The sequence below is a fragment of the Carettochelys insculpta genome, chromosome 6 (assembly GCF_033958435.1).
Source record: "Carettochelys insculpta isolate YL-2023 chromosome 6, ASM3395843v1, whole genome shotgun sequence".
Classification (NCBI taxonomy): domain Eukaryota; kingdom Metazoa; phylum Chordata; order Testudines; family Carettochelyidae; genus Carettochelys; species Carettochelys insculpta.
In genome coordinates, this window is record NC_134142.1 from 47,231,032 (window position 1) to 47,252,896 (window position 21,865).

General features: G+C 43.2%; 2 protein-coding genes across 6 annotated transcripts in view; one reads left to right on the top strand and one right to left on the bottom strand.

Annotated features, from left to right (window-relative positions):
- The window catches only part of PRORP (protein only RNase P catalytic subunit), a 90,761-nt gene extending 84,297 nt beyond the window's left edge, over positions 1-6,464 (bottom strand). The window contains exons 1-2 of one of the 4 annotated variants that reach the window (XM_074996847.1): positions 6,344-6,464; positions 3,290-4,652 (exon numbers count right to left, since the gene is read on the bottom strand). In XM_074996847.1, the coding sequence (XP_074852948.1) occupies positions 3,290-4,293 (1,004 nt within the window). In that variant the 5' untranslated portion in view covers positions 4,294-4,652; positions 6,344-6,464. Of the gene's footprint in view, positions 1-3,289; positions 4,653-5,719; positions 6,046-6,106; positions 6,240-6,343 lie in introns of those variants that run through there. The other 3 variants (XM_074996846.1, XM_074996845.1, XM_074996849.1) reach the window with 3 other exon arrangements.
- A 114-nt stretch (positions 6,465-6,578) lies between these two features.
- The window catches only part of PPP2R3C (protein phosphatase 2 regulatory subunit B''gamma), a 31,205-nt gene continuing 15,918 nt past the window's right edge, over positions 6,579-21,865 (top strand). Inside the window, exons 1-6 of one of the 2 annotated variants that reach the window (XM_074996852.1) lie at positions 6,579-6,806; positions 10,007-10,137; positions 12,145-12,249; positions 13,955-14,067; positions 15,565-15,662; positions 21,242-21,312. In XM_074996852.1, the coding sequence (XP_074852953.1) occupies positions 6,671-6,806; positions 10,007-10,137; positions 12,145-12,249; positions 13,955-14,067; positions 15,565-15,662; positions 21,242-21,312 (654 nt within the window). In that variant the 5' untranslated portion in view covers positions 6,579-6,670. The remainder of the gene's footprint in view (positions 6,807-10,006; positions 10,138-12,144; positions 12,250-13,954; positions 14,068-15,564; positions 15,663-21,241; positions 21,313-21,865) is intronic. The other variant, XM_074996853.1, reaches the window with a different exon arrangement.

Consider the following 21,865-nt stretch of genomic DNA (forward strand, 5'->3'; position numbering starts at 1 on the left):
AGCAGTGGCATGGGATTCTTAGGGGGCAGGGAGGGCAGGGCACCCAAGAGGTTCCTCAGGCAGCCTCTGGCAACAGCAAGGAAGACATGGCAGATAAGAAGAGGATGACAATGGTAAGCAGACAAACAGAGCAGCTGATCTCACCAACAGCCAAGACCGTTTTTAACTTGGCCCTCATCTCCTTCTCCCAGGACATTTTGCAGCCCGGATGGCAAGGATGGCACCTCTGGTGAGTTGTCATTTTTATTTATGCTATAAGTGAGTTAAGGCAACTGAGCTAAACAACACAGAACATTAAGAGCCGGGACTGATGGCTGGAAACAAACTTTATGGAACGACAGGAAACTTGGCCACGCCCAGGATAAGTAATCATCCAGCTAAGTAAAATCATACCAGATTACGGATGTTGCCTTTTATAGTTGCAGGAATGGGACACATCCTACTTAATTTGCTTCATTAACTGATACTACTAGTTACGGTTCGCTCTTCTGCATGGGTTCCATTATTTGAGAACAAACAACTGTTCTTAACTAATTTTGGGGTGCTGTGTTCAAAAATTACATCCATTTTTGCCAATGATGTACAGATTTTTTGTAAACTGGAGTCTACTTTTTCAAAAAACGCCATCATGTGTTATACATTATATGCAGCGACTTATTTTCAAGAACTTGCATGCAAAAATACTGCAAATTGATGGAATTTGTCAAAATAAATTCCATCTACCTTAATTTTGCTGAAGAGGATCACCAAATTATTATAATAAGAGTAACAAAACAGAATGATTTCATTGTTTTATGTTTTGAATGATATTTACAATTGTATTTTATGCATTTTTGAGGTAATCCCCTAACATGGCATCCTGAGATTGCCTGAATTATCCAGAGATATTTTGTCACACTTGTGTCAGTGTTGTTCCAAAGAAGGAAGAGAGAACATAACAGATTTTGGTGTATCACACCTACTTTGGTATAAAACTCAGGGATCAAGACAAGTCTTTAGGCCCCTCAAAAAGTGTGCCGATTGTGTGTGAAGTTTTTTACTTGACTCCATTGTCTCAAAAAGAAGTCGACGGCATTTGGAATTCCCCTAGTTTGGCGCGAGCCCAAGAGCCACAGGGATGACTGTTATTTGTGTCTATGTAACGTAGAAGGGTATAACCTTTGAAAAAGCATGGTATTTCTTACGCAGACCTTCCTTCTGCAATACAGCCAGTACCACATGGATCTGATGCACCTATTCCTAACCCACCAAATACTCTTGAAAATTTGATGTTGTCTTCCTACACCAATGCTGATAATGTTGGAGAGGATACCGAGTATGGACCACAACAAGACGGCAATGAGCCACAATTTTTCACCCAAAGTGAATTAAATGGCTTGGTGAGAGACCTGAATCCGCCTAAAGATTCTGCTGAGGTTTTGGAAAGCAGAGTTCAAGCAAAGAATTTGCCTTCCCTGGGACAAATTTTGCTTGAGGAACCACAAGAAAGAGTTTGTTCCATATTTTTCTATTGGTATACTGCAATAATGTAGCTGAATTAATAGAAAGCCTGGGGAAAGCTTACCAACCAGGTGACTGTTTATTGATTCTTCAAAGACAAGCCTAAAAGGTGTTTTACTTCACAATGGCAATCAATATGCCTCTGTGCCTATTGGCCATTCTGTTCACTTAAGAGAAACCTATGAAAATCTTGATCTTCTCCTTGAAAAGATGTATTATCCAGAGCGTGACTGGACTGTATGTGGAGATCTGAAGGTGCAGTGTATGCTGCTTGGTCAGCAGGCTTGTTACACGAAAATGCCACGCTTTCTTTGCCAGTGGGATAGCAGAGAAAGATCTTCACTGGGTAAGGAAACAGTGGCCACCAAGGGAGAGTCTAACTCCTAGCTCCAACAATATAATTAATGAAAAACTGACTGAACCCAACAAGGTACTGATACCTCCAAGCTCCACATCAAGGTAGGTTTCATGAAACAATTTTTGAAAACATTAAACAAGAATGGTGACTCTTTCAAGTACCTTTGCAACAAGTTCCCAGCTTTGACTAATGAAAAAGTTAAGGAGGCTTCTTTGTGGGTCCTCAGATCAGGCAACCGATTCTTGACACTAACTTGAAGAAACCATGAGTAACGCAGAGAAAGACACTTGGGTGGCCTTCAGAAATGTCATAAAAAATCTTTAGGGAACAACAAAGATTCTGATTATAAAAATATTGCTGGCAACATGCTAAACAAATTGGAAAGAATTAGCTACAACATGAGCTTGAAAGTTCATTTTTTGTATTCTCAGCTGAATTATTTTCCTGAAATTCTTGGAAGTGTCAGTGAAAAGCAAGGGGAAAGATTTCATCACGACATCAAGATAATGAAAAAGAGATAAAGGACACTGGGATGTTCACATGATGGCTGATTACTGCTGGTCCCTGAAAAGAGACTGATGGTGAAATGCATTAAGAGTTGTCTAAAAAATGTTGTTGCAGTCACATCTAACCATTTAAAATTACTCAGTTGTTAAGTTTCACGCTTTGCTTCTTTGTTCTTTAAAGAAGGACTTACAACAGACCGTCTAAAAGAACTATAACTTACTATTTACAGAGTTTTTAAAGCATAAGGTGGAATAAAAAGCATGAAAAATGTCCATCTTTTTTTTTTTGTGGAAAAATCCTTATGTGATAGAGCAGAGTGGATGCCATCTTTGAAAACAGCGTAGCAAAATTATGCAAAGTCACCAATTTTTACCAAAACAACTAAAAACTTTGTTTCAGTTTGCAGATCTTCTCTTTTCCTCCCCATCCATGCTATATAAAACCTCGGTTCTGTTTCTTCCTCCCCATTTTTTTCCTTCATCTGAGGAAGTGGGTTTTACCCACAAAAGCTCATGACCTAATAAATTTGTTGTCCCTGAAGCACCACAGGACAACTTACTATTTGTGAAGCTACAGACTGGCTGTCCCCCTCAAACTCATTAATATTCCATATTTGCTACCAAACATATCAACTGTTAATAAGTACCAGTATGGACAAAAATTCTGACATGTGGCACTCTCAGAATTTGTGACAATTTGTACCAAAAATGCAAAATGAAGAGATAAACACTGTAATAGGAAATTCAGACCTAACAAAAAACTCTCTACTTACAGTGGAAGTAAAGCTATTATGGCAGTGTTTGTTAGAAGGTATTAAAATAAAATGATAAAAGTTTCAAGGATTTACCTGGCCTTTGAACTACAGTCTTAATGGATCACAGACTACTCCCATTAACCTGCAAATGCTTTCAAAACAATATTTACCTTTCAAACCACAACTTTATACTCTGCATCAGAGCTTCTCCAGGATATAGTTGATTTTCTCTCAGATATAAGAGGATTCCTAAGAGTTCACTTTTTAACTGATCATCCTTCACACACTTGCCAGTATCAAAAAATACTTTCAGTGTATCCAAGAATGGCACTATGTCCTTGGCCAACATTTCATGGTACAGTTCACATGCCAACTTTACTTCTCGGTTATTTAGGGCTCCTTTGATACAAGCTCCATAGTTTCCTTTTGAAGGAGTGATGACTTTTTTTAAGTCTTCCAATAGCAGCAAGGCCTCTCTCCACCTATCAGAGGCACTCAGCCCCTTGATTAGAAGGCTGTAGGCCCCAGTTTCTAAAGTCTTAAATCTGACTTTCATTATGTCATAGACATCACAAACTTCCGCCACCTGCTCCTGCTGGACACACAGCACCAGGTACTTGACCAACAAACTATAACTGATGTCACCTTTTTTTGTTGCCACCATAGACAGCAAAGACTTGGCCACATCTACAGGACTCTTGTATTTGACCATTTGCTTTATCATTATGTCTTCAAAGTTGACAGTTTCTGTAAGTTCTCCCTCCAGTTCCTCCCATTCCGCCACACTTAAAGGTTTTTCTGGTGGTTGGATATCATTCCTTTTAGATGTCATGAGGAGCTTCTCTTTGTTATTTGATCTCCTTTTGGCAGCTCCCGCAGAGAACAGGGAAAAAAGATGAGGAGAAGAAGAGGTGCTTCCTCTAGTCCTGCCCTTCCTTTCCTCTCCATCTCTACATTCAGATCTGGTTTTAGTAGATAGCATATGAGTTGCTTTGGGATCCACTGGTATTGCAGATTGAGAAGTAGTAATAAAAGGAGAATGTTTAATGTGTTCCCTGTTGCGGAGATGGAACGTGAGAGCAAACAGCTCTTGAAACCTTGAAACAGGCCAAAATATGTGATATTTCCTAAAAGTCTGTAAACTCAAGAAGCTAGTTGGACAGAAAAAAGCCATGATGAGGAGAATGCATATACTGAGAACACTATCTTGGAGAAAGCTAGTGGAAAGTGAAGTTTGTGAGAGGAAGTTTATAATATAAGCCACAAAAGTTTTTGAATGAGTCACATGGGAGCTTTTAAGACTCTTATGAGAGCTAAAATAGCAAAACCCTTCATTGCCAATGGAAGAAAGATTTTAAACTAGTGAATTTATAATACAAAGAGTGAGGAGGACATCTCTCTTTCCAGGAAAGACACTTGGTGGTTGTGCACTTCACTGTGCCCGCCCAACTGCTGGTGCTATGTGGGGAGCAGTGATGTGAACTTCCTAAGAGTTGCTGTTCTCCTTTCATCCAAATCAGGTCAGGAAATTACCTACAGAAAAAACAGCCCACAAAAATACACAATTAGTACTTGCACTTCCAAAGTATGTAGCACCTTCAACATTACAATTCAGTTTATATTTTTACAACACCGAGGGTGACCTGCCTAACCTATATTAGGTCTTACACCCAAAATTTGCTCACCTAAAATCCACAGAAGAACTGTGACATCTACAAAAACATCTGTAAAGGCAGGGACTGACATGCTGCAAACATGTGGACTCTTTACTTTTTTCCCCACATTTAAACAAAAACCACCTTCCCAGAGATAACCATAACTCCAGAGAGAGACAACTCCCCTTTGCAATCAAGTTTCTATTGAGTACCTACTGGAAAGCAATTAGCCAGGGCTTTTTTTCGGGTGGAATGCACCAGAACAGAGTTCTGGCACCTTTTTTCTGTTAGAACACCAGAAAAATTTTCACCACCGGTTCTGCAGCAGTGCAACACCGGGGCAGAAGCCCCTGTTGGTCCCACAGCAGGGTGGGGACTGGGACAAGAAGCCCAACTGGTCCTGCAGCAGGGTGGGGATTGGGACAGGAGGCCCCACAGCTGCGTGGGGACTGAGACATTAAAACTGAATACCCTAACTCCTTATGAGGCATCATCAGACTTGAGTTCAGCACCTTTTTTTCTGAGGGGGTGGGGAAGCATTGCAAATAGATATTATTTCTTTAAAAGTAAGCAAGCAAGAGTGATTGCTGGATACACAGTCAGTGTAACCACAACAGAAGGGTTGTATGTGCCAGAAGCTGGGAATGAGCATCAGGAGAAGGATCAATTGATGATTACCTGTTCTGTCATTCCCTGTGGGGCACCTAACATAACACTGTGAGAGAAGGACCTTTGGTCTGACTCAATATGGCTGTTCTTAGGTTATGATAGGTGTTTGGACGTAGCCAAAAGGATCCTTGTAAGAGCCTTTGCTGGCCTCTCTGGTGAGTTTATTTTATTATCCTCATCATCTCATAGAACTGGAAGGGACCTCAAGAGGTCATCCAGTCCAGTCCCCTGCCCTAACAGCAGAAGTTATCACCATCCTTGAAAAATTCTACTTACCCCAGACCCCTAAATAACGCCCTCAAGCATTGAACTCACAGCCCTCGGTTCAGTAGGCCAATGCTCTAACCGCAAGTTTTACACTAGTTGGCGTATTTCTCAGAGCCCCGCCTGCTGAGTCGGGCAAGAGATTTCACTTCTTGATAAAAACTTCCCGCCACTGTCCGGCCTGCGGAGACAAGCGGGGAAACGCGAAGACCGAGCTCCCGAAAACAGCCACCGCTATTGCTCTGCGGATGCCCCAGAGAGTGGGCTAGTCTCGGGGGCTCTGGGCCCAACTAGTGATGTCTGATTGCTCGCGCCTCCCGCAGAACCGCGCTCCAGTGGGGCCCTGCAGCCCTGAGCTGCTCCATAACCTGCGGGATCAAGAACCCTCCCCGAGGCTACCTCCTCGGCGGTATCCCGGGGAACCCGTTAGCGGCTGCAGTCGGACGGACGGAAACGCGGGTCAGAACAGCTTCCGGACGTTAGCACACGACTCACGCGCCGCGGCCGCTGAAAACTACACTCCCCAACATGCATTGCAACCCGGCTGCCCATGCAGCGTGCGCAGCACGTGCTGGGGCTGGGGCGCACCGCGCCCTCGCTCGCTCGCCAACCTTTCGCTGCCCTCCCCCTGCACACCTGACTCGAGCGACGCTCTGCAGATGTCGGTGTCGTAGCGCGCCGTGGCGCGTCATTCATCGCCGAAGGGGGCGGGTCACGTAATGATCGCCGAGCCATCGATCCATGAAAGGAAGACCCTTTCTTCAGAAGCCGCTGTCCCTCTCGCCAAACGGACCTTCTCTCCAGCCGATATCGCTCCATTCTAGACTGCCGGCTCGTGCTGCCCTTATGATCACAGGGATCCAATGAGCGCGGAGCACAGTGAAGCGGCCTTAGCGGCCTGTGATCGCCATGTTGTTTACGGGCGGATGTTAGCTGCGCCGGTTTCAGTCGGCTGAGGAGCGCATGCGCCGGAAGGAGTTGCTGGGGCGCTTACCGACTTTTTGCCTGTTTCTAGCATGGTGGTTACCTGAGGTCCCGACTTTGTGGGGCATGGAGTGGAAGGAGGCGTTAAGGGGCCGGCTGGCTGCCCACACCGGCCGTGAGTGTGCGGGGAACGCGGAGCGAGCGGGAGTCGGGTGCGGAGGCTGCGGGGTCCCACAGAGTGGGTGGGAGCCTCTCTGGCCAGCCTCAGGCTGAGTCCGACGCAGGGCTAAGGGCGGTGCTGACAGCCGGCCGCAGGGTGTCTCTGGGTCTTCAGTGCAGCGAGCGCGGCCCGGCCCAGCGCCTTGTCCAGAGGGGCGTCCGCCCGTGTCACTTAACCCCGATGTGATCCGGTCAGTGCTGCCCGGCCGCACGCCTGGGAGTGTTATCCACCTCCCAAGTGTGAGGTTCTGGTGTAGCCCCGCTGGAGCTCTGTGGTGACCATGCGGCCCCTCGCGCACTCCCAGGACCCTCGCACAAATCACATTTCAGCTCTTCTTCTTCTTTGCGAATACCCCGTTGTCACATAACGCATCCCGGAACCCACAGAACGTTTTATGTTATATGCCAGTGGCAGAGTGTGCCAGGGTAATGGGCAGTCAGATTTCAGGTCCTTGTGGTTTCGGGTCTGCATTGTATGTTGGTAATATTGTGTTTTCTGACCCTTCCCACCACAATGTATTCTTAAAATATGCACAATGAAACTGATGTCATGTCATCACATGAGGGAAGCTTAAGAAATGAGGGTCAAAAAACACTTGTCCCTGAAGTACAGAGGAGCTTCAACTATTGTATGAATCCTAGGAACAACTTCCAGGGTTGTACTGCCACAGAATCTATTTTAGAACGATATTGACAAACCTTTTTTCACATCAAGGACATCAGTTTGGTTGGCATTTTTGACAGACAAGGTGATACAGCTCCCTAATGCATTCAGGCATGCATACCCCGCCCAGTGCTGTGGACTCTCAGTGCTTAATTAATTTATTTGCTTACCTTTTGTATGAAAAATAAATACAAATAAATATGTACTAATGTGTGCTTTTATTTAATTGAAACGAATGTGTTTTTTATTTCTTGTTCACATTCGAGAAGTGAGGTATTTTTACAGCTTTTGTAAAAGATCAAATTTTTATTACTTTATTTGGAGTTACAGTAAACCTTTGATATAATGGACCTCATTAGATTGGACATCGGCCATAACAGATGTCTGGTAGCTCCCCCCACCCCCTTAAGAAAGTAGAGGACTGTACTGTACAGTACTGTAAAAGACTCACCAGAGTCCTCACCAGGTCTTCCAGTGGCTCAGACCTTTGTAGCAACAGGGTCCCTGCCAATGTTGCAGACACCACCATCACTGTGTTTGTGCTCCCCCCCACCCCACCGTCTCAAACTGCCATAGCTGTGGCTTCCCTGGCAGCAGCTGAGACTGCTGCAGCCATAGGGTTCCCCCACTGCTGAGACTGCCCAGAGGCTGGAGGAGCCCCCGTGTTCTGCCCTGAGAGTGGGCAGCTCGAAGCTAGAGGAGAGCACAGGTGGCTGAGAACCAGAGGAGCCCCGAGCTCTGTCCTGAGCCCGAGCGGCTCAGAACCAGAGGAGACACCATGGTCAGCTGGAGCTGAGAGGAGCTGGGACGATCAGTGAGCTAACCCTTGGATATAATAGACTTTCAGTTTTAACGGACACCCTCCCCCCCATTAGTCCGTTATATCAAGGGTTTGCTGTACTTAGACATGTCTAAAAAGAGTTTGTGATGCTTTGAGCTTGCTTATAATACTGCATGGGAATTATTACTGCTGTACAGTACACATCTCTTCCCAGTGAACCTATAATTTTCAAAAAATAATAAATGCAAAAATTGTAGATTAAATTAATATCTTTTAGCAACTATTAAGCTTTCATTAGTCTTTAGCTGAATATGAATATTTGCTAAATGTGGGGTGACCATCCGTATTTGGGACGCCACAAAGGCATCCTGAATCTTCTTTAAAAAGGGATTTATTGTCCCGTATTTGCCCCCACTCCCAGCCTTGGGAAAGCAGGAGGAGTGTGGGCTGCTGCTTCCCCAGGGCTTCCAGGGAGGCTGGGAGCTGCAGCTTCCCTGGGGCTCCCAGGGAGTGCTGACGGCTGCTGCTTTTTTGGGGCTCCTGGGGGGAGCACTGGCCAGCTTCCCCAGGCTCCTGGGGAGTGCCGGTGCCTGCTGCTGCTTCTTTCCTGGCTTCCCCAGGGCTTGGAGGAGCCGCCCTTCCCTCCATAGCTCCCTGTCCTGTATTTGCTAAATGCAAATGCAGAATATGCACTCTCTTTTGGAGGGGATGGGGGGATACAAGAACCTTGACTTTCACATTGTGATGAAACAAACTGGATCTTTCTATCAAGGATTTGTGGTAGCATGTGGTGATTGTAGTCCTGAAACCTGAAGGAACTTGTGCATCTTCAGGGAAATTGGGCTCCAGCCAAACTGTTTCTGGATGATCTGTAGCGGGAGCCTGCACATACTTTGCCTCATCCAATAGTAGCACTACTCCCAAGGGAATCATGTTGCCACAAAGACTTCCCTTGTGAATGCACATTAAGATGCGGAGGTGACTTAGTGCCCTTGTAGCTGAATTACATTTAAAAATGGCATCGAACAGCTTGCTGCTTCCTGCCTTTGCTAGCCAAAGCCCAGCCCTCCTTCACTCAAAGCTTTCCCAGCACAGCTGGCCTTGTGCAAGCTTTTGGGGAACAACAAAATATATGGCTGCTGTGTTTTGGGTTTTATGCCTTTTACCTTATGCCCTCTGTGGATGACACAGACCATAGTAGTCTGCGAGTGGTTGACCCATTCCAAAAGCAGTTTCTCTGCTCATGATGTTCACACCTCCACATTAGCTACTGGTAATGGGCCACATCCCCCCGACTGAACTGACTTGATTTCTCCTCTCTTGGTGTTCACAACTGCACATTAACTGCTGATAATGGGCCACATCCACCCTGACTGAATAGACCTTGTCAGCTCTGGCCCTCACCTTGACTGAGACTCCCTCTTTAAATCCCCCTCAGAAACCCACCAACTCGTGCATCTGACGAAGCGAGTCTTTGGCCACAAAAGCTTTTGCTCCAAAATATCTGTTAGTCTATAAGGTGCCATGGGACTTCCTGTTGTTCTCAAAGATACAGACTAACATGGCTACCTCTCTGATACATATCATAGTGACATTGGTTGTTAAAAATGTAATTGTCTAAAAGCAAAAGGAGTTTGCCTTAACTCAGCGCTGTTAAATCAACCTGTCTATACTTGGGGGTAAAATGTAAGCTACTCTGTTTTATATTAAGCAGCTAAAAAAAGTGAACAAGAACTAAAGGATGAAGAAATGGAATTGTTTACAAAATACTATATGGAATGGAAAGGAGGAAGAAAAAGCATTAATACATCCTATGTGAATATACCACGGTTTTATTACAGAGTAAGTGATATATCCAGAGCATCTTAAACCTAAGAATAAACTACTCAAAGGGGAAAATCTTTACCTATTTAATACTGGCATTTAGTAGCAAAAGATTCACTGGGACAGAATTTAGCAGAGCCGTGTTGTATTTTTTGTCTCTTGTACATTTTGTGAAGCTCATACAACTGCTGTGGAGCAGCTGATTAAGTCATGAAATAATTTGCTAATGTTGTAGGCAATTGGTTAATTGGGTTGGTTATTGAGCAACATAAAATATCTATTTGCTTTCTTAAAACTTGGAAGCCCATTTCCCATCTTTTCCGGCCTTTACACACAATTTATGACCCTGGGATGCCAGTACCTTGAAGACCCTACCTAGTTTCCTAAGTATTTGCAGACGGTATCACAGAGTTTGACAGTATTTATACATTTGTCACAATCCATTGTGTAATTTTTTTTTCTGCACTTCGCAACCTTTCTAGAATGATGAATGAAAGTTCTCTCCCTGTGACAGTGTCATATCTGGTGCTATCATCTAGAAACCACTTTTTCTATTTTATTTTGTGCATTCTTCTCTCTGTTATAAATAAGAGTATTCATTTTGTCAAAATGATGGGCTACTGGCCTTGTAGACTAAGGGTAGAGTTGTTGTTTATATCACCCAACACAAGGATTTGGTTAAGCATCTCACTTCTGTAAGAACAAAACCAATGGTTAGTTCTTAGTCATGTTTTTTGGCAATAGACATTCATATTATAGCATAGAACGCTCACGTCAGCCTTGTATTTGTGTTAGTTTTCTGGAAGCCCTTCAGTTGAAAAAAATCAGACTCAATGCAAAGAGTAACATATTTTTCTTAATAGGTAAGACATTTGAAAGTAGGGGATAGTTACCAGAAAATGAAATAAGAATGTTTAATCCTTAAATAAAAATAGACTTCTCTAGTCCTTGCTCTTTAATCAGCAAAAACTATTATTGCCTACTTTTTCACATATGTATCCATTATATAAAATAGTATATTTCTAATTACAGGATGCTGGGGATTGAAAGTACTTCTGTTGCGATATAGATTGCACTGACATGCCTTATATTCTCAGGTTTTAATAAAATACAGTATACATCTGAGTATACTATTTGCAAAGGTACTTAATGCAGCAGTACTATGAGTTTATGTATTGAAAATGCTTATAAATTCACAGGAGCTATCTTAAGGATTTTAGGTTACATTGGCTAAAGTATTGTTCAGTGTCAAATGTTTGACAATATTTGTAGAATGCAAAAGGTATGAAATGCTATTTTTATGCGTCAGTGGTATTTTTGTGAATCAATCAAAGTGGGGCTATACACAAGAAGTACTAGGAGACAGTGCCTTGAGGCATTTTAATTTGTCTTTCATGAGATTGGAAACTAAGATCTTAGTGGTTTTCACTTCATAGCAAACATAATTCCAGTTTATATTACAAATTTATAATATCACTGTGGAAATATTTAGGTTATGTATCATACACCAGAAAAATGTACTCCTTCTTTCCACCCTGCTTTTTGGTAGATTACATATTGTTACAGATTAGACTGGAGTGTAGAATCTCCAGTGTTTCTGGTATACGCAGCTCATCACAGTTAGCTGCTAGCAGGCTGCCAGGAACAATTGCTCTCACCTCCCAGTGGCTGCGGTTTACCATTGTCAGACAATGGGATCTGTGGAAAGTAATGCAGGCTGGGCTACCACTTTCTGTAGTTCCCATTGGCTGGGAACAGTGAGTCATGGCCACTAGGAGCTGAGACTGTCTGTGCCTGTGGCCACTCAGGTAAACAAAGCATCTGGCAGCCTGCCTGCAGCTACCCTGACAAACCACATCTGTCCCATTGACTGGAGGTTCCCCACCCCTGAATTAGACAGTAAATCCTTGGAAAGACAAAGACTTGTATTCTGATGTGCTTGTAGAGCACCTTGCGAAACAGGACCCCAATCCTAATTGGGGTTTGAATACTGCAATGCCAATAATAATTATACAATATTTTCAGTTGCCAGCTGAGGATGAAGTCTTACTGCAGAAATTAAGAGAAGAATCTAGAGCAGTCTTTCTACAGAGAAAAAGTAGAGAGCTGTTAGATAATGAGGAACTGCAGGTAAGAAAGAACTGAGCAACTTTCATTGCTTAATCCCATGATGTGCAATACACTTGCCGTTTGCCATATGTAGCCAACCGGACACGGCAGTGTGGCGAAATGCAGCTCCTTAGAGCCACACGTGTGGAGCGTACTCCATGCACATGCCCCACCACTTGGTGCGGCAACGGCAGCTCCTCCTGCAGCTGCAGCCCAAAGCTGCATGGCTCCAGCAGCCCTGGCGCAGCTCACACGGCTCCTGTCACAGTGTGGCTCCTGCAGCCCGGCAGCTCCTGCGACGGCGGCTTTGATGAGTTGCCAACAGTTTGCGTGAGGGGTGAGGGGTGTGCGTGGCTCGGGGGGAGGACATTTATTTTGAGCACAGGCCTGTGGCGATCCTTACTTTTCAGTTGGACACCAGTGGCTTAATCTAACCATTAAGGAGTGACGTTCTGGAGCAACTTTCTAAGGGGAGTAATGGGAGCCAAAAAGCTAACTGGGTTTGAGACTTAGCTTAGTAAGTTGATGGAGGGGATAGTCTGATGAGACTGTTTACAATTACAAGTTGCTGATCTGCGATCATGAGCAGCAAATATCTCCAATAGCTGGTGATGAGATAGTAGGCAGAGAGGGCTCTGAGTTACTGTAAAGAATTCTTTCCCACTTGTCTTGCTGCTGGGTCTTGCCCATATGCTCAGGATCTAACTGATCACCGTATTTGGGGTCAGGAGGAATTTCCTGCTGCTCAGATTGGCAGAGATTCTGGGGTCTTTCATCTTCCTCTGCGGCATGGGGTCTGGGTCACTTGCAGATTTAAACTTCTGTGAATGAAGGATTCTCTGTAACTTAGTCTTTAAATGATGGCATAAGGATTTCAGTAACTCAGCCAGAGGCTAAGGGTCTATTATAGGAGTGGGTGAGTGAGGTTCTCTCTTACGTAATGTGCAGGAGTTCAGAGTAGAAGATTGTGATGATTCCTTCTGATCTCACAGGATATGAGTCTGTTATTAGGACTTGTCTTCCCTCCAGAGTTAACTCAGGTCTTGTCTCAGGTGTTGCCCCTATCTTGACACACACACAAAACCTCTCACCTGAGTGTGGTGGTGCTATACCCCACAACTAGTTGGCCCATCTTGGGATATGAACTAAAGCTAAAGTACTGCTTACAGATTGGTTGCTAACCTTCCCATTTTGGAGCTTGAACACAGATTAAACCACTCAAGTGCTGATAGTCCTTCAGTGCCTTCCCACAATTCCCCACTGCATATCCAGGACAGGCAAGTTCTCTTGCAATGTACTAGGAATGCTGGAACAATAATGCGGGTGCTGGGAGCCATTGAACCAAACTGTTAACCTTGTGTATGCCGGAAGGTGCAGTAGCCTGCTACTTCCACTACCTGTGCAATTCACTGAGAAGAAATTACAGAACCGTTTAATGTACTGAGTACAAAGAGCCATGGGGTATGCCCTGCCCTGCCATAACTCCTAACAATACACATAGATGAATAGAGTAGTAGTATGGATGCAGTTGAATGGACACTTTCAAGCATAGTTTTGCATTGTGGCTGCTTGGACCTAAGCTAGGCCAACCTGGGTGCTCCGATTTGAGTGCCAGGCGCCCAAGTTAATTCTGCAGTGAAGGCATACTCTTAGCTATAAGTAACTCATTTGAGCATGTTGACATTTGTTATGTGATATTTCGCTAACCAAATCTAACCCTTTTCAGAATTTGTGGTTTCTGCTGGACAAACATCAGACACCACCTATGATTGGGGAGGAAGCAATGATCAATTACGAGAGCTTCTTGAATGTTGGTGAGAAAGCTGGATCCAAGTGCAAGTATGTCTCCTTCATCTAATACAAGTTTACTAAAACTAAACAGCTGTTTAAGATTATAACAACATATCCAATGTAACTCTTTAAAGTTTTAATAGAATGTTTAATTAAGGGTGAACCTACGGCATTATATAAGAAAATTATGATGGACTCTTCAGTTTGCGCCCCTCCAAAAAGTTAGTGTCAGACGTGTTAGGATCATTTTGATTGAAATGCCCATATTAGAGCCTGTTCCATTTGAATTAAGAGTGGGGATCTAATGAACAGAAATACCTTCTAATAGTAATGCTATTGTGCAACAAACTGCAGAGCTCATGTGGCTAGGAAGAGGTACTATCTACACCATGGGTGTCCAACCTTTTGGCTTGCCTGGGCCGCATTGAGTGAAGAGGAATTGTCTTGGGCCGCATATAAAATATATAATATAATTAATGTATATAAATCACATAATAATGTTAAAAGTTTACGATTTTGTGGGGCCGCATTACTAGCTGTCCAGGGCTGCATGCGGGCCGTGGGTTGGACACGCCTGATCTAAACTAACAGAAGGACTAATCCAGGTGCCTCTCCAATGTCAGAGGCCCAGCACAGCAGCCCAGTTAGTAAACTAGCACACTAGCAATCACGAGCAGGTAGTAGTCAAACAGTTTTTTTGCAGTTTCTTCATGCATCATCCTCATTAAGGATACTTGTAAGCTGCAAAAAGGATAAATAGATCCAACTAGAACTGAAATACATAAGAGACCATTAAATCAACTGAAGGTATCGCTACTAAGTAGCAGTCAATGAAGTTCCTTGTGAGCTTAAATCTGAGCTGTCTTAATTAAATGGTGCTTCATTTAATTTCTATAGACACAAAGGTTTTGATATTTTAATGTGGGAAACTCCTTTTGAAACCAGTGAAGAAAATTGGACAGAGAGCAACTGCAGTATCAGTACATTAACTGCTTTATTTTTGTTATAGAAAACCACACAACCCTGTATCTGAAAATTCAGGTTTATTTTCTTTCTGTTATGTCCATTTAATGTTATTGCACATATCTCTAAAAATATCTTTTTGCTTGTGCAAGTCATTCATGCCACAGATATTCTGGAGTACATGGATAGCATGACTGAGATTAAGATCTGGCCCATATCTTCTATTCTTTTTACCCACTTACAGAAAAATAACGTATTTTATCCTGTCATAAAATAATATCGAGAAGAACATTAGATGTTTTAGATACTGTAGCTGGATCAACGTGGTATCATTGTATTAGGCTTGTACAATTTGAGACGTGGTCTACCGTAAAAAGTTAGATTGACCTAGCTACATCATTCAGGGGTGTGCAAAATTCATACAATTAAGAAGCTTAATTAAGATGACCTGACTCCTGGCATGTAGACAGCACTAGGTTGATGGACGAATTCATTCCCTAAGCAGAGTCTATGCTGATGCTGTCTCATTTCAACCCCATATTGTAGACAAATCCTTAATGTTGTCACTCTTCTGTTTCCTAGGCAGTTCTTTACAGCGAAAGTCTTTGCTAAATTACTCCACAATGATCCTTATGGAAGGATATCTATCATGCAGTTCTTCAATTATGTGATGAGAAAAGGTGAGCTGATATTTTTCTGTGATATTGAATGTTGTTTTGTTTTCAGGAGTATTTTAAGTTGTATTATAGTCCTACTTTATAATCCTGCATTTGCTGAAGTCTAACAGGACAATTGCAGTTCTCTTCAACAGGCCCTTAGATTACAAATCCTGTTTTCCTCTTCCACCTTTTTTTCCCTGAGTATTGATTTATAGGAAAAAAGAGTCAAACTCCTGAAAGATCAATGACAAGTTCCTATGCTTTGAAATAAAGTTTGTGAAAGTCTTTTTGCTCATTTACCCCTTGATTTCGTGGTAAAACTGTTCCGAGTTACTGTTGCAGACTTGACACCACACAAGAAAAAATATTGACTGGGTAACTGTTTCAGATGATTTATGTTCTTCTTTAAGCAGCTAAGGGTTTGTACAAATTACAATGTATGTCAGTATAACTTATGTTGCTCGGAAGTGTGAATAAGCTACTGACATAAGTGCTGGCGTGGACAAAGCCATGTGAGCTTCTTTTGCCGATATAGCTACTGTTCTTGTGCTCATGTAATACTTCTATTGTGAGCCACTCCTGAGTTTGGCCACAGGCCTTTTTGGTTTGTTTTGGTGTTTTTCTATTCCATACTTAGATGTAAGCAGGATGTTTGTGTGGCACCCGCTTGCGAATAGATTAGTTCAGATCTCAGAGCTATTCTCAGGCAATGTGCTGATAATCTGAAAACATCTTATTAAGAAGAATGGACCTTTCACACCTTTTGCCTTCTTCCTGTGTTGCAGATGGTTGCTCAGAGCCCCTTACTCCTATATTAACCTCCAGAGTGGACTCTGAAGCTCTCTTCACTCTGCCTTACTGCTTCTGTCTGGTAGATGTGCCCCTCATGGCCTGTCAGTTGCAATTTTTCTTTCTCCCCCAGTCCTCTGAGCCCTACTGAGAGTACAGAGGAACCAGAAGAAGGGCAGAACTGGTTCTGAATAGTAGTGAGTTTTTCCCAGGAAGCCTTCTTATGCCCCTGAATTGTACCTTACTAATACCACTTCCTCAAAAACCAAGAGAAATGGACTGCCCAAAACCTTCATTTACACACAGTTAAGGCTGACCTGCAGAAGCTTGTGTCCTTCCAGAACATCAAACATGCTTAAAGTTCTACAAACTGAGAAGCATGAGAGTCCAGGTACATACCAGTTTACCTTGCAGTTGTAATTGCTCCCCACTTTGAGTACCTTCTCTGTGGTGGACCCACTCCACCTGGAACTGGGGTGTAGCTTATTCCTTTATTTTAACAGTCTGGGTTCTTCTCACACTGTGAAATTGTGACAAGCTACATAACCCTCCAATCTTGTGCTCACACTAACATCCCTAGGCAGGGGTCACACCCAGTTGTGTTTATGGATGCTCTTCCAGCCACTGCATGAACCAACAGCAGAAAAGGTCTAGCCAAAATACCCCCAGTTCCCTAGCCTAGCACCCCAGATCTGTACCATCTTGCTTTGGTCAAAACCCAACCAGTATGAATTTATTACCCAGACTGTCTATTCCTTGATGTAAAGAGGATGCTGTGCAAGCCCTTATTAAGTGAGCTGGGATTTTTCCCCAAACTTCTCATCATGTGGAAACACACTGGTGAAGATCAAAGCATAAAACAGGTTTATTAATGGCAAAATGATTTCAAGTGACCATAAGTGATAGCAAACAGATCAAAGTAGATTAATACGAAGAAATAAAACAAAATTGCAATCTTAAATCCTAATGTAGTGCAAGTTGAAAGTCTCTAATCCGTCACACTCTCTCGTCCAGCAACATCCATGGTCTGGCATGATTTTAGTTAGCCAGATATCCACTTATCATGGGTCTGACCACATTTCCCACTGTCCCATACAGTTCGCTTACAGCCACTGGTCTTGGCTCTCTGTGTTCTGTGCCGTTATTTAGCTTTAATTTACCCCTAAATGTCTTCTGAGAGTCCAGTAAGCTGTGGAGGAGTTGGCAATGCTCTAGACAATATTGACTTCTTGTGGTCCAGAAAATTCTTTGGTTCAGCACAGTCACATCCCAAGGCTGTTGAATGAGAGAGATTCAACCTGTAGATGGTATATGAATTAAGCTATCAAAACAAAAAAGCAGTAAAGTAGCACTTTAAAGACTAACAAAATAATGTATTACGTTAGCTTTTGTGGGACAGACCCACTTCGTCAGACCATAGCCATACCAGAACAGACTCAATATTTAAGGCACAGAGAACCAAAAATATAGTAATCAAGGTTGACAAATCAGAAAAAAGATTATCAAGGTGAGCAGATCGGAGAGTAGAGGGGTGGGCGGAGTCAAGAATTAGATTAAGCCAAGTATGCAAAAGAGCTCCTATAATGATCCAGAAAGTTTGCATCCCTGTTGAAACCACGTGTTAATGGAATTAAGCTGTGACTCACCAAGTTAGTAGTGCAAGCATGTTAGCTTTTACATACACAGGCAGATTTCCTTCTTTCGTGCCTGGGATAAGCACTTCCCCTCAGGTCAGACTTTTTCCCTCTGGAACTTTCAGATGTTGTAGGAAGATGGAGGTCCAGTCAAAATGTAACCTTCCCCTTTTATATTTTTTTCCCACTTGCTGGAAAGCTCTTTGGCTATGATCTGAGTCGAACAGTTCCCATTGTGTAGTGCTATATCTGAGAGGTTTCTGTGTTACACAGTTCCCAGGGTAATCTGTGTGCTTGTGTGTATTTTCTCAAAAAGCCATCAGCAGTGTTTGCCCTTTTTATTGTCATACGTGAAAGGCTGCTTGTCGGTGCTCTCCACCTTGCAGTATGTTTCAGTAGCACGTACATAGCAAAACTTTGTAACTTCACATACAGGTATAGGACATACAGTTCAACAAGATATTCGTGCTTAGCCAATCAACACTTTTAGAATGATACTTCACAAGTCGTTCTTTATGCAAAACCTTTCCTCATTATATGACATTGGTGAAAAAGGTGGGGCCTGGGTGTCACAAGTCCACCCTGCCCTGATAAGTGATGTAGCACACCATCCTTCCAGATGATATGGAGTACTAATGGAGACAAAGCACATGAGTATAGTAGGAGAAAACTTTTAAACCATGTTCCTCACTAAAACAACATCAGCTGCCTAGGTTTGGCCTATATTCACTTACTTCACCTACTCTGCACTGTCCCATCCCAACATTGCCAGATGATAGCATCCTGTGCTCTGAGGAGTCCCACTGGAATATGTGCTACACTAGTCCCTGTCCTGTAGTGTGCTATCATGGATACTATTATACTGCTGCAAACTTCCACCCATGTTAAGTTTGAACTGTAGTGCTCCGCTCTTTGTGCAATCTACATAACTCAGCTCAAAAATGAGGCCTCCACATGGGTGTAGATGCAGCCTTCTATGTATTATGGTGCAAGACTGTTGCAACTTGCTGCAAGTTATCTCTGCACCAATCTCCAAAGGGATGTCTGTCTGTTCTGCATCTGGGAGATGTAATTTCCAGCTTAGGTAGGTATACATTCAATAGCTCTACTTGAGCTAGTACGGTAGAAATAACAATCTGATCAGTCTTCATGGCAAGCCTTGCAAAAAGAATTTAGGACCTTGGGTAAGATTGTACACAGGTAGGTAGCCCAAGTCGCCACGTGTGCAAACCCAGCCACGCTGTTGGTTTTAGTTGCTGGCTCTAACCTTGCATCAGACTCAGCTGCTAATCTTATCCAGCCTGGAGATACAGGAGGGGACAGGACTTCCCCTTCCTTTGGAAGGAGTGCATTCCACCAGGAGCTGCTCCCTATCTGCACAACCCTGAGGCATCCTCCACGCCCCACCCCACCATATTCCCAACATCCCTCCTAGTGTCACCCACCTGCATCTGGTCACCAACCTCTGTACCTGGACCAGGGGCTGGCAACCAAAATAGCAAGAAGAGCCATTTTTTCCAATTTGGTAAAAAAACTCAATAATTCAAGATCTGTGATGCACAGGGATACGAGATGGTCCTTAATAAATAATGTCAAACCTTACCTTTTGTAACTCCTGTTTAAAGAACAGCGCACACAATGATTTGTAATGCGATACATGTTCACTGCAAGACATTCACAAACTTTTTACATATTCTGTTTCCTCACACTTTACATGTCTGTTTGTACCACTCTCCTCCTGTCTTTCACTCACAACCCTTCTCTCTTGCTGGAGGACACTAGGGGGAGTTATCCAATGTTTTGAAATCACATGGCATTTGCTATTTAAATGTGTTGTTCATTGTTGGGCTTTTAGACATTCACTGTTTATTCAAAAATAATCAGGAGTTGTGTTTTTTTTTTTTAAACTTTCCAATTATAGTCAGGAGCCACAAAGAAATCCTTAAAGAACCACATGTGGCTCCAGAGCTGCAGGTTGCAGACCCTAACCTAGACCATCCTCTCCTGAGCCTCCTGTGCTCAACCCACAATCTCAGCCCCACACACAACTGACCCCCCATCACATTACTGAGCCATAATCAGCTGCACTTGGACACCTATACTGAGCCCGCACATCCAGACTTCCCCTGCTGAGCCCCAGCCTCCTTTACCTGTTCCCCCTATTCCCTACACCTGTAGTTCCATTCCCTTGGCACCTTGAATCCCCCAACAAGCCTCTCTGCATCCATGTACAGTTCCCTCCAAGCTTCCCATACCCAGATAGCCCCATACAGAACCCTCTTATGCCACACCGGGATCCCCCAACACAAAGCCCATCCATACTTAGATCCTTTTGGGCTGAACCTGCTTGCTCCACACCCTGATTGTGGGCTAGGGTTGGGCATGGATGCAAAACACTGTCTTGCACTTGCTATTTTGGGGTGCATGGAAGGGAGGGTGGAACCTGCGAGTGTGTCTCAAATGAGCTGAACCCTTGCACAGTGTCAGGGCCAGAAGCAGCCTCACCACTGAGTGTGCTTCAGAAGAGGGGAGGGTCTGTGGGGCTGCAGAATGATCTCCTGCCTCCATGCAGCTAGTGGCCAGTGCTCCCCACTGCCATGCTGGAGCCTCCACATTTATTTATTGACAGAATATGCAGAATGTTGCAGAATTTTAAAATGTTACACACAGAATTTCTTTTTGGCACTTGGCGCGCTCATAAGTAACAAGTACAAGCTGATGAATTAGAGAATACAATTCCATGGCACAGAATGGCACCTGTACTTAGTCATTTCTCATAGCTGCATGTGGGGCAGCCTTGGTTGAAACATACTTACAGTCAGTACTTCTTTTGTTTTTGTTTTTTGTTTAAAGAAAAAAAAGAGGAGCCGGTACCCACTACTGGCAAGTACTGGCACAGGAAAAAAAAGCCTTGTTTACAGTGTATCTCCAGCGATTATTGTTAACTTTGGGTGGTAGAATAAAGGTTATGGGGCAGAGTTAAGGTTATGGGGTGGAATTATGGGGCAGAGTATCTTAAATCCGTAATTCCTGATTTTCAGAGGATGAAGAATACATGCATGTGATAGTTTGAAATGATACAAGGTATTGCTGGTCAGCTTTACCTCTGTCAACTAAGTATTTATTCTTTGCACAGGAACGGAATCCTGTATCATGATTCTAAATCCTTTTTTACAGTATGGCTTCACCAGACAAGAATAGGCCTCAGTTTATATGATGTGGCAGGACAGGGTTACCTCAGAGAATCAGTAAGTACTGCACACTCAGTAAATATAAAGTACTTTATCTGTTTTACACTTTAGTGTTTCTCCATTACAGTAAAATCCCAATAGTTCAGACATCTTGGTTAAAGATAAGTTTCTACAGCATAACAGAGATTCAATGGCAAAGGAATCTCTAGCTGGGGAGACATACTGGTAATTTCTTAAGGAGGTTTGACTATTAAGATTGTATGTAATTGATAGTCTGTTGTACTGGTTGATAAAGAGATGCTGTAAAAGGCTGGCACTAAAGGTTCTCTTCACATTTTTTTAATTTTACACAAGTAGCAATCTTAAAATATTGGATCAAATATTGAGCAAAAAGAACATCCGAGCCCACAACTATGCACTGGCATGTTGCAAAGATTTGGTTTATTACATGTTCACGTGTATTTCCCTCTAACCCTCCCACCCTCAGTTTTGTTAATGAAACCAAGCCAGTCACAATGCCAGATGTATATTTTGCATAGTACTCACCTTGAAGAAACAACCTCAGGTGTTCAGAAATGTTTTTCATCATACGAGGAAGAACCGTCTCAGC